Source organism: Amblyomma maculatum, chromosome 11 (genome assembly GCF_055883805.1).
Source record: "Amblyomma maculatum isolate TAMU_Amacu chromosome 11, ASM5588380v1, whole genome shotgun sequence".
NCBI lineage: Eukaryota > Metazoa > Arthropoda > Arachnida > Ixodida > Ixodidae > Amblyomma > Amblyomma maculatum.
The window spans coordinates 10,314,970-10,332,579 of record NC_139354.1 but is presented as its reverse complement, the minus strand read 5'-3'; the positions used below and the strand labels follow the sequence as shown (position 1 = coordinate 10,332,579).

At 43.3% G+C, this 17,610-nt stretch overlaps 1 protein-coding gene across 1 annotated transcript; it reads right to left on the bottom strand.

Moving 5' to 3' along the window:
* Window positions 1–7,654: 7,654 nt before the first annotated feature.
* Window positions 7,655–16,171, bottom strand: LOC146172840 (uncharacterized). The gene is made up of 4 exons (XM_084585086.1): window positions 16,078–16,171; window positions 10,536–10,719; window positions 8,976–9,123; window positions 7,655–7,790 (listed from the first exon to the last, which is right to left on the bottom strand). The coding sequence occupies exons 1-4, from the start codon at window positions 16,169–16,171 to the stop codon at window positions 7,701–7,703; spliced, it is 516 nt and encodes a 171-aa protein (XP_084441212.1). The 3' UTR covers window positions 7,655–7,700.
* Window positions 16,172–17,610: the final 1,439 nt, after the last annotated feature.

Sequence of the window (17,610 nt, the reverse complement as noted above, 5' to 3'; positions counted from 1 at the left end):
CTGCTATTGGAAAATACTGAAAGGAGACAGAATTCAATTAATTAAGAGCAACCTAGCGCTCAATTTGCACTGAAATAGAACAGAACTGTTGTTGTAAATACATTGTTCTAATTCTGAACAATAAATAACAGCGTTTTAAATCGACACAAGAGACAGCATACAAAAAGAAATAATGCTTGACCGTCTTGCTCGGCCTTCAAGCCACGCTTACGGCAGAGACAAAGTAATAAACCGCTAAATGTCTTATGAACGTGCCCAAGCCTTATCGAGTACATTTTTCTTGGCAGAATAATTTCAGCCAATGTAACCAACAACTCAGCTGAAACGTTATACCGAAGGTAATACAGTGTTTTTTTAGCACCTGTAGGTCGATTTTGTGTTTTAAGGTTGCCATTAAAGAAGTCTTGCTTCATTTCGCCGTACTGCACTGTTTTTGTCGAGTTAGCACAGGTGACGCGCTTAGGGAGCAAAGCGAAAAAAAAAAAGGCAGTGGCAAAATGTTCAATGTACGTTGTGGCGCCAGTTGTGGAAAATGGCATCCATCACAAGTGTCCTTGTACGATGCCGCTGCATGCCGCAAACTCGAACACTCTTTGCCAAACGCACCGCTGTCGGGAGGGACGATCTCTTTTATGCACATCGCTCGGCATAAACACATATGAGCAAAGGGCGGAGGGGACAGATTCATGCACCTGCGAAGAAGGAAATGAAGGCTGCATCATGATATTGGGCCTATGCCTCACCAAGGCCCGAAAGAAGCACTGAGCACGTTTTTCTGTGGCTGTACAAATATTAGGGTATTTGCAGCCATTCATCACAACCGCTTGGCGTCATCACCGGGGTCAGCATGCGGGGTCCTCGTAGAGGAAGTACTTTAGACATTACCGTGTTAATCAGATGGTGAATTGTATTATTCTTGACTGCGGAGCTTACAAAAGCTCCTTTATAAAGTGAGTCCATGCGCTTATTCACGCTCCCTAGACGATTGCAATGCAACGTCAGCGCACACCATCTCAGGTGGCTGAAACGACGTGCGTGGGTTGTCTATCACGACAGCAAAGCTTGTAAATAATGGGTTGTCTCTGTTTGCTTGCTTTGCAGGTCCCAATACTAAAATTGTGTCTAGTTAATTTGTCAAAAGAAGTACTTGAATTAGGCGGAAGTCTAGCTAGACAAATGTTTTTTTTTTATCAAGCAAGGTGTTAAAGTAGCCAGTTTGCGGAAAATTGCCATAAGCGGCCACCTGAGTTGCTGGTAGAAGCTGGAATCCAGATTGAGCTTAACTGTGATGCAGTTAACTAAAATCGTGCACGACTAGCAATGTTACGGCAAATATCTAGTGTCGGTAGCTCTGCCACGGAAAAACGTTCTTCAAGAGGCTGCATTCGCTCAGCTGAAGTGTTTTTAAACCAAACTGACAATTGCTCACTGCACCGAAGTTTGTCTAAGTTATACAGCGTGTACGTCGGTACAGTCTATTGCTGATTTGAGTAGCAGATTATCTTTGCCTTTTCCATGCTTGTACGCGCTATTTACTTGCATGACTCTCGCTTCGTTTTTAGCCTGAGTCTATGATTTCAGCCTCAGGAGCATGGTTTGGACTGAGCTGCGCCACAAGTTTTTTTCCGGTTGGTAACTCCAGCTGAGGTTGTATGAAATCGTGAAACTGAAAAAAAGTTCAATTTACTTGAACGTTTTCTTATAATGCACTATACAACACCTGGGAGCACTAATGGTATCCTCTTATTTGAGACCAGCATACCTGTAAATTATACTTATCTTCGCGTTCTACTTACAAAGAATTCAAATGCAGCTCTTAAGCAACCATTGATAACGTAACTGGCCCCGCGGATTTTTATAACGGTGAACTATCATTGTCGCAATAATCGTGCTTCGACGAAGGAGTGTGTGTCATTCCTAATGTCATTTTTAGATAGTAGAAGTAACCTTAAATCTAGAGTGAACACTTGCGGAACCCTGAATGATGCTGATGAAGTCAAGTGTTCTCCATTTACAAGCTTCTTTCTCTTACGTCGGCCCATATTCAAAGGACGATTTATACCAAAAATAATCCGTGCCAAAAAAAAAAAAACGCAGTTATAAAAAAATGTTGCTTGACAGACTTTATTGCATGTCTCGACTTTCACTGCCGCAGTTATTGGCTCTGTTGATCATAGCGTTGTAGAAAAAGCATTAGTATATTCAAGACAATATGCTATAGGAAACCACACTCTTGCTACAAAATCGTACCGTCGCTGCGCCAGCTAACCCCTATCACAGCCATGTAGCCACGGTATTCTCTATTTATCATCGGGAAATGGTATAGTGTGGCCACTTCGACTAACGTGGTATGGAGCAGAATGACAAGACAAAATCTATGTGAGTTGTTTCATCTACTTGGCTATTGGCGTTGGCTAGATGATGTGCTTTTATTATTTGTAGCTCTCCTGATTTCAGGTGATTTGGCTCATACACTTCAGGCCTAACGGCTAATATACACGTGAGGTATTGAGTGCAGGAAATGTATCACTAGTTTTTTTTTTTAAATATGAGTAGAGATTTCCACACGCAAGCTTCAGAACAATAAGTTTGCCTATGCTTCCTGTGTGCCAGGCTGCGTAGGTGAAACTGACAGATCGCTCGTTATTCATCGTTGTCATCCAGGCTTCTCTTTAGTTTTTTACCGGGTTTAGAAGCAAATTTGGCTACATTCATTACTGTACACTGGTATGTTACACTCTCTCGTGCAGGACTCTTTGCATAGTACTGCTTGTTCGTATACGATCTCTTCGGTTTTGCATTTTCTCTGCATTATATTGCACTCTTACTCCCATGCCGCTTTGCAAATTGCCTTATCTGTTTTATGCATGTTTCTCCATCTCTGTGAGAAAGAATATCAGGCACCTATCAGTACGCGTATTGCCGGCTGGTATGCCCATTAAAATGTTCGAACACTGTCCGTACATTTTATTGGACAGTTAGCGATGAAAAATCGCATTTTCAACCTGCACCTAGAACAGAATGTGTGACTGAAATTTCGGTGCTATTTGAGTTCAGTCTGTTTTTGAGGTCCTGCTGAAAAACATCGAGTAAGGGTTTGACTTTTAGGGTTCAATTCGTTCACCTCCATTAATGCGAGAAACAGTTACAAGAGAAACCGAATTGATTTACAGACGGAAACGTTAAGTGTCCTTGCCGTCTAGATGGGTTTGACAAATATGCTGCCGTTTATATGCAGCCCGAAAGGATATCATCTAGGCCACATGTGATGGGCCTCGTTCCACTTCTTGATCGCTCCAGATTTGTTCAAAGCGATCGAAACTCTCGTACACTAAATTCTGTGTCGTAGGAACTGTAGAGGTGGTAGGAGAGCATCACTACGCGGCTTAGATAGAAACCTCTTTTGTGTGTATCCTTGCGAATGGTTTCTGACGCATTAAACTTGTTAAGTACGCGCTAAATATATTAAAAAGAGAATAAACAAACAATGGAATTTAGGGACGCGCTGAGCATTAAAGGTTCTCGATTAAACACACCAGTTTGCTCTTCGAGTCATTTCTGCTAAACCTCAGACACTCCGCTTCTGACTGGAAGGCTCTTGGCTTTATGTGAAGGTTCGTCGACTTGTAAACACCGGTCGCTTTAAGACCGCCATGTCAGCACAATGGTGACTGTGACCGTAATACGTGAGTGTCAAGACGAAACCATGCCTAAACAAAAAAAAAAAAAAAAAAAAAAACGTCTTGTTGAAACTTCCGCTTCTGTCGGCGGGAGCTACACGGGAAGCGCGGCGTCCTACCTCTCTGGCCTGGCTTCTGATGCCCCCCCCCCCCCCCCCCCCCCGCCTCTCTCCTCCTCTTCTCTTTATTTCGACGCATCAAAATAACGTCTTCATGAAGCCGACTGCTTTCATAATTTCTGACAGCGCAAGTAACGGATAGCCGAAAAATACGGTGCACATCAAATATTATTATTGCAACCGATTTGGTTCTAATATAATGTAGATTAAATACAAAACCATATTTCAACTCTTATAAGCATAACAAGCGGATCTTCCTGTCGCCAGCCTCTTGTTTTAGTGTGTCTCTTTCTTAGTCTGGTTCTTGCGCTGCCGACTTTTGAGAGGAAAACATCTGTTTAATTATGTGGTTACCAGAAGAGCCATTTCAACTCCCAACATTACTTGCTTACCATGGCGGTTCTTCCAGAAAGCATGTGTATACCTATTTTTCCCGGAACGTGAGCCTTATATGTGCTCTTTACAAATGGATGAAAAATTATGCACGAACTTCTGTGACGTATGCTAGCAAGCATGGCGTTTAAACTACAGCAATCAACACGATGAAACCCATGCCTAGAGAATAACACTTGGGTTCCTGTGTTTCCTCATCCCCTCCGCTCTAGGCTTGTTACCTCGCTCGAATCCGCTCGACCACATTGCATGGTTGAATGAGCGCCAGGCGTTGCTACACCCTCCCTGCACTGACACTGTCACCCTGAAAACCCAGGGCTGTTCGCTGCAAGAGGCTATTCGACAGGCGGATGCGAAAAAAAAAAAAAAAACGATTAACCTCGTTACCATGACGATGTTGCAAGTGCAAGTGCATGAAAACAGCTGAAACCACTCCGGCATTTAGCCTCGGCTCAGCCATTGCTGAAATCACTCTTTTCACAGCTCCAGTCATTGGTCCTCCCCGTGTACGCCATGTATAAGTAATTTATTTAAGAACGATAACCCAAGACATAATTGAGAATCACAGCCTTCGTTACTAGAAGGCCGCCTCTTGTCTCGTTTTAAGCGTGTCGCTGAGCGTAATCATTTTTTCTAGGGCACTATTCCCAAGAGTTATAACACCTTCTCTCGGTAAAGTAACAAAACTGATATGATTCACTCTTTCATTTCTTCTCTTCCTCACTCACTTGTTAGCAGGGTTTATGGGCGATTGGGGATTCATGAAACATCGCTAGGTAGGAAAAAGGAAATGAGAGAGAGAAATGGGGCCGCTAGGGTCGCGTACAGTGGTATGGTGGCGGCATCTGATGTTGCAGGTCAAAAACACTAGGCATATCCGCTCGGATATTGCATTTACTTGGGATGCACTTGTGCTAGTTTGACAGTTTCGACGGCGGTGCTTCCGCTGATGAAAACGGGCAATCGTCTCTTCTCCAACTGGAGTGTAGCATGTACGTGACTGAGCTACGTCCAACTCAGAGACACCCACAAACATGTCATAAAGGGCCACAAACGTGGTGCTGGCGCCCCCGGACCCTTTGGGCGGCACTCTCAAGGCACAAAACTGGTCGAGATTCACAACATGGCCGTCAAAAGCGCTGATGTTGGCAATTCATGGCATTGGTAGCACGGCAAGAGTTGTCCTTCCTCCAAACATTCCTAGAGATGCTTAGAGAAAAGACGATGAGAAAGCGAGTACGCACAGATAAGAAGTTAAATGGATCAACAAGCCCTGCCGTATATGTGGGTGATGTCAAACGCCGATTCATCCGTGAAGATGACATCTTTGGCAGAAGCAAAAATTGTGGCGGTTGTATATCTTTTTTGAAAATATTTTAAAACGTTATGAAATGGTGTAAACAAAAGGTTAGGAGGACGCCTAAACTTCACCTTACAATAGCGCTTTTACATCGTCTCTTTCTCGCAAAAGTTTGTCGTTGAGAGACTGGCTTTGAGCATGGCGAAGTGTTAAATGCCTGTCTGTGAAAAATCTTTAGTTGGTTAGGGTTTTCGGAGAAAGGAAGGCGCAGTGTCTGTCTTACATCTCTAAGGACACCTAAACCAATGAGTGGAATAAACTGGGGTCGCATATGTCGTTGGTTCAAACTTCTAGCACAAGCTAGCCTCCAACTTGACTAATACGTAAAACCAAAATGGGAAGCGTGAGAGCGTGACAGCACCCTGAACACTGGACAAAGAACGGTTGTGCCATAAATTTAAGGATAAATCATGTGAGTATTTTCATCGACACGTTTTACGTGTAGCGTGCAGCTGCCTACAGTTGTTACCCCGAAAAGCAGTCTCTGTACCCCGGTTTGAGAGGCGGCTTTCAAGGCCAATAGAAAAATAGGCACTATAGCTACCGGCGCAAATATTTGTGCAGCGCCGGCGGTAGGCATGTGACGGCCACCGGAACTGAATACCTGATACGTCTTTGCTAACACAGATGGCGCCTCCGCAAGGACCAGTTGAGAAGCATGCGGAGAAATGATCGACGCCTTGTAAGGCGTGTATATTATATATGTTACGTTATCTGATTGATTGGGTTGGTTGATAGTCTGAATAATTGACTGATTGATTAGCGAGTAGTGATTGGTGAATAGTGAATGTAACCAGAGTGACAGAGACCAGTAATAGTATGTGTGTGCCGCTGAATTTGAACATGTATGATGGACCCTGTGGCTGATACCAGTGCGGCATCGTCGTCTGAGATTGTACCTGATGGTTGTAATAATGTGTGTACTTCGTTTGAGGATGTGTCTTCTTGTAATTGTGGTGCTCGGTGACAGGGAGACTGTAAGACGGATGACGAGAAGGTGGTGAATAATTCTCTCTATCAGGCAGCCAGACGATTGAAGTTAAGGCGGGATTCCGAGGTGCGAGGATTAAAAGGGAGGCACAGACTTCGCACGCTTTAGCGTCTACTCCTAAGCGGAGCTTAAGCGTGCTCCTTTCTTTCAATTCTCGGTTAAGACGATGGATTTTCGACCTAAAAAGGCCTTATCAGACTATCTCGTAATGAAAATAGCTGTCTTTTATTGAAACATGAAAGCACGACTTCTTAAGTTTATGCTCTCAAAATAACCATCATATGATAGTAGGACACTTTCATGAAACGTAGAATATCAATCCAGGCTACCGCAGGCGATTTACATTTTAACTGCTGCGAGGGAACACAGCGTGACGCTGCCGTCTATTATGAGCTGATGCTCTTCAAGAGATTTGAATTTTCAATTTCTGCCTAAACGGCGAGTTATAGCCACGATTGTCGGTATGCGGCATTGCCTATTAGATTATGCCAATTCCGTGTCATCTCATATCAGACAGTCCCTTTATTTTAATTAGGCAAGCTTCTCTGGCTCTCGGTCATCCAACAAGCCAACACCGCTTTAAGTGTTCATTGTTTCGCGTCTGCTTTTCATTGTTCGTATCCAAGTTGCTTCAAAGACAATGCAGTGACATCTGCACTGCACAAAAGCGATATGTAGGTTTTTGATGTAGTACCTGCAACTCCTTGATTGTGAGTGCCTAGCAAAACAAATTGAAACCTTTGTCATAGTGGATGCTAGGCGCAATTAAATATTAATTTCTGTCGCGGTTGAATTGTGAATTGTTCTCTTAACGTCCCGTAATGGTGCACGGAGTGTCCACTTCAGTGGAGCGCTTCGGTATTGTTTTAGGCCACTGTACGCCGACATCGTTCAGCACACGACAGCGTTTTTGTTTTGCGTCTATCAAAACATGACCGCCATGACCGGAACATTTGAAGTTTTGGCGAGTTTTCTCTTAATACTTTGCAAAACTATGATAAAATAAACTTACTTCATTTGTTTAACAAAAACATTGTGGACAGTCAGTGATCAGAAACCGGAAACAGTAAGGTTTGGTTCTGATCAGATACGCTTTATTTAACGTTGAAAATGTATTGCCCGCGGCTGCAGTTTACCCAGCGCCGAGAGGTGGCCTTTCAGCTTTTCTCCACGTAGACTGGAAATGTCACACAGTCAGCCGTCTTTCCGCCGTTTTCGATGAGAAACTTGACGACGAGGTTTCCGTCCTGCAGCGCGTAAACAGACAATACCGGATGGTCCGTGGGGTCTTCAACATCATGAGACGGACTACTCGCATGGCTCCAACTAACGTGGTTCCAACTAACGTGGTTCCAACTTACGTGCCCACCAAACTTTCTGTCGCTCCCTGCTACGCTCGCTTTCGTTTGCAGTCTATTCTGCCATTCAGTAAAACACTTTGCAGGGCATTTTGATTTCAAGCACAACAACGACGGCGCACAGTTGTCGTCTCTCTATCTGTGCACTGTCGCTGTTGCGCTTGAAATTTTGGAAGCTACTCTGTCATTCCTAAGGACTAACGGTTATCTTGCCTTCGCGCTACATGCCCTGCCCAAGATCATTTCTTCTTTTAGATTTATGCTAGATTGTAATTAACTCGCATTTGTTCCCGTGCCAATTCAGCACGCTTCCTGTTTCTTAACGTTACACCTACCATTTTTCTTTCCATAGATCACTGAGCGATCCTCAGTTTAAGCTGGAACTCTTTTCATTAACCTGCATGCTTCTGCCCCAAAGTTGAGTGCTAGCAATATAGAGCTGGGTAGGTTATTGTCGCCTAGAGCGAGATAGGCGATATTTCTTGCGACACTTAAGTGATTCGTACACTGGTAGGCCCAGCACCACACAACTGTGCGCTCACGCTTCGCATTATCCCAAATCATCGAGTTCCGAACAGTCACCAACAAATGTCGCATTTCTGTTCGAAAACATCCATGCGATATATAGTATTTAATACGTTTTTTGAGCGACAGCATACTGGTAGTGTCTTTATGGGGGATACTTTCTGTAGAGCCCGGGACATAACTACCTCCGTGGCCATAACAATAAGAATTGTCACGCCTAACATCCTATTTTGCGATCTGTTCTTAAATCATTTTAAGCCAGGCTGCTTCAAATAGTGATAATAAATGCCGCTGAGAATTGTGACATGCGTCGGTTGACCGAGTATTCTGAGCCTATAATTTGCCCGTCGAAGTTGAACGAAAACCGGGTTAAAATATTTGAAAGAAAAATAAAAAAAACCTCGACACAGTGGCTAACGTTGCGCAAGTACTGCGCGTGTATGCCGCTCGAGTCGGGCCTGGAGGTGACAGTTGGTCATCGTGCACATTTTCGTTGTTTGCCACACCACAACGGTACGTACTACGCAATGACTACCACCTGAAACTTACCCCAATGAACTCCTCTGCGTATTCGCCGTTGAGTATGCGCACAGTCACGTGGGCGGTGTAGTTTCCAGGCGGGATAGGACACTGGTTGTTCCATTCATGATTGAGTAGTATCTCGTCGATCTTCATGCCATTGCAAAGCTTCAGTTCGCTGCGGATGCACATGAAAAAACAAAAGGAAAACAACGACCGCATTGAGGAGAATCCCTACGATGGTAGTGAACACGGATTTTGATGAAAACATGTAATAGCAGGCTCGCGTTGTGCATCAAGGGGGCAGTATACAAATGGTATAGGCAGAGATTTTCACAAGAATAGGGGTGCTCTCTTGAAGGTTCACATATAGGGAACCTGCACTGTCTAGGCGGCGCTGCATTTGTTCAGCAGCGCGCCTTAAAAATGTTGCTGTTAGTCGATTGGTTCGCTGTAGACGACTGAGCATACTCATCACTGTTATAGGTACGCATGTGGCAGATAACATCCTTGCCTAGGCGCTCTCGATGTAGCCCAGTTACCTGCAAAGCTTCGACAAAGCGTACATTCTGATCCCTGTTAACTCATGCAGGTGGCGTGAAAACCAAAACCAAAACAAAACCAGTGGCTCGGTGGTGTTTCTTATGCTTCTAATACTGTGCGCCACTGTTGGCTCTCCCTGCCAATTCGCCCGTGTGATGGGGTTTGGGGCGTCACACAACCCGACATTCAATCAGTGTCCGACCATGCCAGCGGCTAAATATAATCTGGCAAAGGCATTCTCTTGATGTTTCACTAAATACCGATACCGATAACGCCTCCCGTGCCGGTGCCGGATTTTCTCGAGAATGGAGGACTCATTGCTGTTGCATTAAAAGCTTCTTAATGGCACGTCCGACGAACAGAACCTGAAATGTGAAAATTAGACGTGCCGCTTAGCATTGTTCCTCAGGCCCTTATATGTATGCCATTTAACGATACAACGCATTACATTATGAGCATTAGCGTAGTTGCATGTTTTCGATAAACAAGGTGGCTGAAAATTAAAGTCGCTGCAACCGAGTGACTGTGCAGCAACGCACCGCTTTCTCTCAGTGTCTTCTCACTTTGTCTGGTTGTGCGAGCTGCAGCGTTGCATTGTCGTCATCTCGTGCCGTGTTGCGAACTTCACCTTTTGCAACTACCGCATTGTCGTCTTCTTTCTTTCCTGAAATAATTCGAATCACCGTTCTCTGCATTCAGTTTAAAATTCGGCGACTTTAAGTGTAACGAAAGTGGAAGCGGGCAGTGAATAGGTATTATGCTAATTTAGAATCTGCGTGCATTCTTTGATATCGTATTAGCATGACTCCCGCTCCACGTTTCTGGACTGTGATCTGATCATCAATTCCTTTCACACATATATTTTTCTCTCTATCGTAGCAAACGGCAAATCGCATTCAGTCTCATATTAAGCACCAGGAATGCTACAGGTTGGAAAACTGAAGCTAGTAGGTCGCCCTGTTAGGGCAACGCCAGACAGGCGCACCTACCTGGTACAAGAGGGATTCACAAATGAATGCTGTAAAACCGAGTTTCAAATCGGCTCACCAGTTGGAGATATAGTCCGGACAGTCGAGCTGTGTGCCGTTTGGACGAGAGAAATAGACGTACAGAACTGGATCGGAGTCTAGGGGAGCTTTAATCTCGAAGTCAGCATCGATCTTGAGTCTCTTGCCAAGTTGAACGTTTTCGAAAGTAATGTTGCGGATTACTACACTGGGGTCAGTCTCACCTGCGATAGAAAATCAAATGCTCAGATCGAATTAGAAATGATGTGTGCATTTTTCTTTTTAATGTAACAATAATCAATCAATCAATCAATCAATCAATCAATCAATCAATCAATCAATCAATCAATCAATCAATCTTCATTTAATGTGCGCAGGAACAAACGTGTGGTCTTCGTGCTGCAGCACACACACACACACACAAAAAGAGAAAATACACAAGTTTTACACACACAGAGAACACAAAAAAAGTAATAAACTCATGAAATGAAACTGAGACGAAAAGTGTCACGGAAAGAAAGAAATCAATGAGTAACATGTTTTATATACACAGTGAGAGAATTGTTGAGCACATCGCGAAAGGAAAAAAAACAAACAAACAAAAAGGATAGATGGAGAGAAAAAAAAGAATAACTCACATTGATTATTGTAATATAGGAATATACATAAAATGAACAACCATTCCAGGCGCAACAAGTGCGTGGTACATAAAACACAGGCTAGAAATACAGAAAAATACAATAAAGAAATAGCATTGAATGCGGGACAGTAAGATTCAAATATAAAGTTTAAAGTTAAAATATAAATAAGAAATGGATAAAAATCAATTCAAGATACAGACAGCATTGAACAGGAGAAAAAGCAAAAAGTGAAGTAAATGCAATATTTTAGGCTAGACAGTAGGAGTTATATATGATAAAGTACTATTCAGAATACAACGCTACGAACATGCAATATAAATGAACAGAGCGAGTTTTGGAAGATGTCAAGGTGAGGACTAAAAGAGTTAAATAACCACTGCATTCTGTACAGAGGGGAATGGGAATGAAGAGAAACTTGAAATGGTCTGAATTCCCACATGCTCTTTCGCGGAACGCGCAGTAGGATGCACCACGGCCGTTCGATGGAAGTCCATCGAGCGGCCTTGGATGTACTCTAATAGCTGAGGGCACATAATGTGGCCATGAAGGAGTTTGTACAGAAAAATGATATCGACTCTGACACGATGGCAGCGAAGAGAAGGTAATGGAAGGAAGGTTCAGTTGGGTGCTCCTGGTGGAGCGAGAGGAGGAAGTTGTACAAGGAAAGCGATATCGAAATACACGTAAAATGTTTTTTGTACTCTGTCAAAATCTTGCCCAAGCTCTATTTGCAAGTGCCATTCCAAACAACCGACGCGTACTCCAAGAGTGGCAAGCATATGGACAGGTACAGTTTTAAGAACGGAAGTGGAGTACGGAACTTTCTCGAAAGTCTGCAAACGAATCCGAGTGTGCGCATAGCCCGCTGAGCAATGCGTTTAGTATTAGAGGAGAAGCTGAGCGTGCGGTGAAAATGTACACCAAGGTCATTAATTTCACCAACCCTGTCCAACAGCACAGAATTCACAGAATAATTGTAGAGAAAACTGCGTGTTTTACGAGTGAATGAGACAACCCTAGTTTTGGAAGAATTGAGGGTAAGTCGATTCCTCGCACACCAATAAAAAAAAGCAGATATGTCCGATTGCAACAACACGCAATCTTGAAAAGAATGTATGACCTTGAATATTTTTATATCATCAGCATAAAGAAGAAACGAGGAGTTCTTGATCGCCGAGGAAATATCATTAATAAAAACGGAGAAGACAAGCGGGTCTAATACAGAACCTTGAGGAACTCCGCTGGTTGCAGGGTAAACGAAGGAGGTCTGGCCATTGGCACTGAGCAAGCAGGAGCGATCAAGGAATAAATAATAATAATAATAATAATAATAATAATAATAATAATAATAATAATAATAATAATAATAATAATAATAATAATAATAATAATAATAATAATAATAATAATAATAATAATAATAATAATAATAATTGTTATTATTATTATTACATTACACCCACCGGTAAAAATGGGTCAGAGAAAGCAAATACGTTCAGTTGCTGAGTCAGCCAGTCTTGAAAAGAAAGTATTACGGCATTACCCTCAATGTTTTTAGGTTGCCGGCATAAATTAGAAAGAGGCGTTCTTGACCACTGTTATGTTCGGGCTTCTAGCCGTGGTCGCTGCGGATCCTGCAGCGGTCGACGACCGGAGCCGAGCAGGCGCCGACGAGCTCCTGGTGCCCCAGGAAGCCAAGGTGCTGCGCCGCACGGCTTTGCACCGCGACAGAACAGCGAATTGAGACGAGCGTGCTCGCTATCGGGTGTCTTGGCCCACTGACAACACCTGCTTCCGGATTGGACAGTTCAAATGCCGACAGCTTTCTGGCCCGTAAAAAAAAGGCGCTCGGCGGGTGGTCGGGAGAGACTTTTGTGAGCGTCGTCGAGTTCAGCGCTGCTCACCTGTAGTGGACGTGGCGGAGTCTCCCTGGCCCATAGTTTCTTACTCTTATCTAGAGGTAAAGCTGGGGCGCAGCACTTTAGCCACCATGGACGCGCCAAGCACCATTGGTCAGTTGGCTGCTTGGTGCAGGACAGTAGAATTGTTTTCGGGGAAACAGAGTGGCGTTACTAAGATGTTTCATTCTCATCATAATCATCTCCTCCAGGCGCGAACAGATAGCTAAAAGCCATAGTACCGAAAACGCAAAAGCAGACGACGCCAATAGAAGGCTTTTGTTCTCCGAAATGCCACTAAAAAAACTCCCTAAAGTGATTGAGTAACCATATATATTTTAAACCATTTTTTTTTCTTTTTAAGGTATGTCTATAAGATGCTAACTATTGTTTTTTTGTGCTCAATACTTAGCCAATAAGAGAGAGAGAGCTATCGCTTATTTTGAACAAATTTTACAACTACATGCTGTTTTGATCGTTTGTTTTTCAATTTGTAGTCCCAATAGTGAATACTGGACCATTTTTTATTGCAGAACAACATTTATGTTTGCATTACTTTTGGCCAAAAGTTATAGTTCTGCACTCGGTAGCTCTCCGCCCCATGATATTTTGGCGCCCATGGTGGCTGAACTGGTCGTCAGAAAGCTCCATGCAAACTCCCTTAGATGGTGGCATTGTTTTCCCTGTAGTAAGAGTACGAAATTATATGCCCTAGCCGTTGCCTTGCGAAGGCAGTCGCGAGTAGCCAGAAACCGGCTCCAGTGATGATTTTGTTGTGCCTTGTACCAGGACCGTACATAGCGTACAAATTCACCTTTTGTTCATATCATCTTGTGGACTCGGAGATTTGATACCCGGAAACGAACCAGAATAGTGACAACGGGCGAAACGACATAAATAAAAACAGACAAGAAAAGCTGGCCTAATTCAGGAATGAGACTGGTTTCAGGGTAAATGAAGGAGATCAGTCCACTGACACCGATCAAACAGGCACGACCAAGAAGATAGCTGCGTATAGGGGGGCTACGACAGACTTCGATTCCAGGGAGAATCTTTTCGAAAAGTAACGAGTGAGCAAAAACGTCGGAAGCTTAACTAAAATCACAGCACACCAGCGTCAACCTGACCTCCCTAAAGGACTGCAGCAAAGGTATATGTCAGAAACGTGACTAGGTGAGTTGTAGTAGAACGATCCGATATGAAGCCAAGCTGATTGGGTATAATGAAGTATTTGTGCAGGAAGAAAAGTACATTGCGCAAGGCTAATTCAAGAAAATTTGAGGTTGCACGCAGGATACTAATGGGACGATAACTTGAAACATCAGATTTTATTCCTGACTTCAAACGGAGGACAACACGTGCCATTTCCCGCCCGCGAGGAAAGACAGCTTTTACATTTATTAAATATTGCGGCTGAAAACGGCTAGAAAGATATACTGAAGGCTTTTATATGGCGGATGGAATGCCATCTAGTTGAGGGCAGAAAGATGGTCTCAGACGCTTGATGCTCGCAGTTATCAACCATTTGCCACAGAGAATGGAATCAGTTACGCCAAATGGTATAAGTACAGGTTCGCGATGTGACATTTTGTGTACTGAAGTAAAGTGCTGGACAGATCGTTTGGGAACATCCTGAGTCTCAGACTCGTGAGAGTCAGCTAAGTTAATACAAGAACTAGATTTATTGAAACGCTTGAGAACTAATCGCCAGAACTCAACTAATACGATTCGAGGCACTGTTCCGAAAAACATCCCGCTTGTACAGGCATTTACAAAGGAAGCGCAAGAGCAAGAATTTCACCATCATGACATACATGATGATGCCAGCAAAAGCTGCCGTTCAACAGCTTAACCGGGCAACAGGCTCGATTTTGGCAGCACCAGCAAAAGAAAACAAATGACGTAAATATGTTCGCGGATAATGAAACAATGCATGCGTTTATTACATTGCACTGTAGCGCGATATATATATATAAATATGTACCTGGCACACATGCTCGAATGAATAAAAAACTACATAAGCAAAAATACATGAAATGATTCTGGTCGTTTTCGAGTACAATTTAATATTGGCTTTCAATTCTCTTGTAACCGCGCCTGACACCCAGGATGCAAGTGATGGGTTATGCATGCTATTTTGTAAGCGTCTTTCTTGTTCCAGGCGTGGGCAGGACTAATTATATGCGGAGGTGTTTGCGGAATGATAGACTACCATAATGATGAAGATAATTATGTTCAGCGCATCAAAACGCATAGAACTGTCACGCATGAGTGTACAGCTGTGAGTGAATAAGGGTGACTTATATACTGGTAGTAGGTGCTGAGCATCCACAATTGGCTAGTGGCTTGCTACACAGCACACTTATTGAGACAAAAATGTTTGCTAGCGAACTGGCCGCAGTAGATATTCCATGCTCGTGACTTTTCGCTCACAACTCCAACGCCGCTGCCGACGCCATACGATTTTCTCGGGAACGGGTTCTTTAATGCTATCGCGTTAACATTCATGTGGTTTAATTAGGCCATCGGTTGGTTACAAAACGACCTCGTTCAGATCTTGATTAGCCTCACGAGATATATTCTTGCCCTGAACTGTTAATAAAGAGTAGAGTGGTGAATACATGCTTATGTTATATTCCCGATAATAATATGGGTTATGTTATACAGCAGGGTTCCGCGGTGATCTTATTTAAACACCTGTTTTTTAATCCGGTCACACAAAAAAAAGAAAAAAAAACTGGCACTCTTCCTTAAGTATAATGGCTACTCAATTAGCCATTGTTTCACAAATACCGGTTAAATTTGAAGTTTGAAGGCTCCAAAGCGCGACCGGTGAACATGGCGACAGAGGAAGAATATCTGGAACACATCATGTAGCCCTACGGATGTCACGAAAGTTATGCAGCTAATGTCTCCGAGAAATATGGCAATGGTTTCAAACAGCACTTGGTGTTTTTCAATAAACTTGAAGTTACCGCAATCACACTATTCACTAAAACATTCAGCCCTCACAATACAAAAACATAAAGACATATATGGTTACCGGGACACGGTGTCAAAGTCGGGGTTTCTGTTTGAGATGAGCAAGCTGAAAGGTTTAGCACGGAAAACAAGGCGACAAGGGTGATGGCGATCATGCTTCCAAAACAGTTAGGACTGTTTCGCAGAGTAGCAGCCAGTGCGTTTTAAAGTCCAACAGAACGGAAATATGTAGAGGCAAAAACTCTGCAAGAAGGGTTTATCTAAGCTTTTACCACACTATTTTCCAGGAAACTGTCGGTCCATGTAGGGTCTCCTTTAGAGCGTTGACCGCCTAGAAACGAAATACCAGTTCACTGTAAGCGACTGTATTTATTACTGGGCATTTTATATATGCGTTTTATTCGCGTAGGACACGAACAGTTAAGAATAAAACTGATACCACCTGTATTTTTGCCGAAGCAAATAAATTTCACAAACTACAAGCGGATGAAAAGCGGAGCTTCAGGTTTCCGCTGTTCCAACTCGCCTTTTATTATTATTTTGTGTTCTCAGGTCATTCTATCGGTTGACAACTGCCTCGGTAGGGCACGTGCGAAGCACTTATATGGATTCCATGTGTTGTCTACTTTAAACCTCTTTCATATTGACAGCCAAGAAGTTCACAGCATGATGACTTGCTGCTGTCGAGAAAGCTGGAGCTTCATTGGAAGAAAATATTTGCGACATAGTTTTTCCGGACTAACTTTAATCTAACTGATTCGTAGGGTAAAATGATGTTTCAGCGGCACAGAGATTTATCTGTTGCGAAATAAGTAAGTGAATAAATATAGACAAATAAGAATAAATAAATAAATGAAAAGAAAGCACTGCTCAGATTTAAACAAGCCTTGTACTTTTATAACCCTATTATAACTTATGCTGGGTTATTACCGGATAGACTGACGACACGGACCAGTAAGAACAGGGAAGGAACTAGGGTTCTTTCAGTATTGGGCTTTGGTTGCTGTTATGTGCTATGGTCTTTCCAGTTGTGATGTATGGATGCGAGAGTTGGACTGTGAAAAAGGCTGACCGCCGAAGAATTGACGCGTTTGAATTGTGGTGCTGGCGAAGACTCTTAAGAGTTCCTTGGACTGCCAGAAGATCAAATCAGTCGATATTGTCGACCATAAACCCTGACTGCTCATTGGAGGGTCAAATTCTAAAGTTAAAGCTCAGCTACTTTGGTCATCTGATGAGAAGAGAGGAGTCGCTGGAGAAAGATTTGATGTTGGGAAAGGTTGAGGGTCGCCGGAGAAGGGGTAGGCAGCGAACGCGATGGTTAGATGGCATTCTCGAGGCATTGCAGATGAAGCTATGTGATGTTAAGAAGATAGTGAGAGACCGGAAAGCGTGGCGTGACATGGTCCATAGGGTCACAAAGAGTCGGACACGACTGAACGCCTGAACGGAACTGAACTGATGTAGGCGCTGGCTACGAAGCCTTGTTAGCCGACAATATAGAGATATGACGTGTCAGAAAGGGGAGAGGGTGGATTATAGGCGGCGGTTTGTAGGTGTTCAGCTATGCAGATAGGGAGGTTGAGGTGTGGAG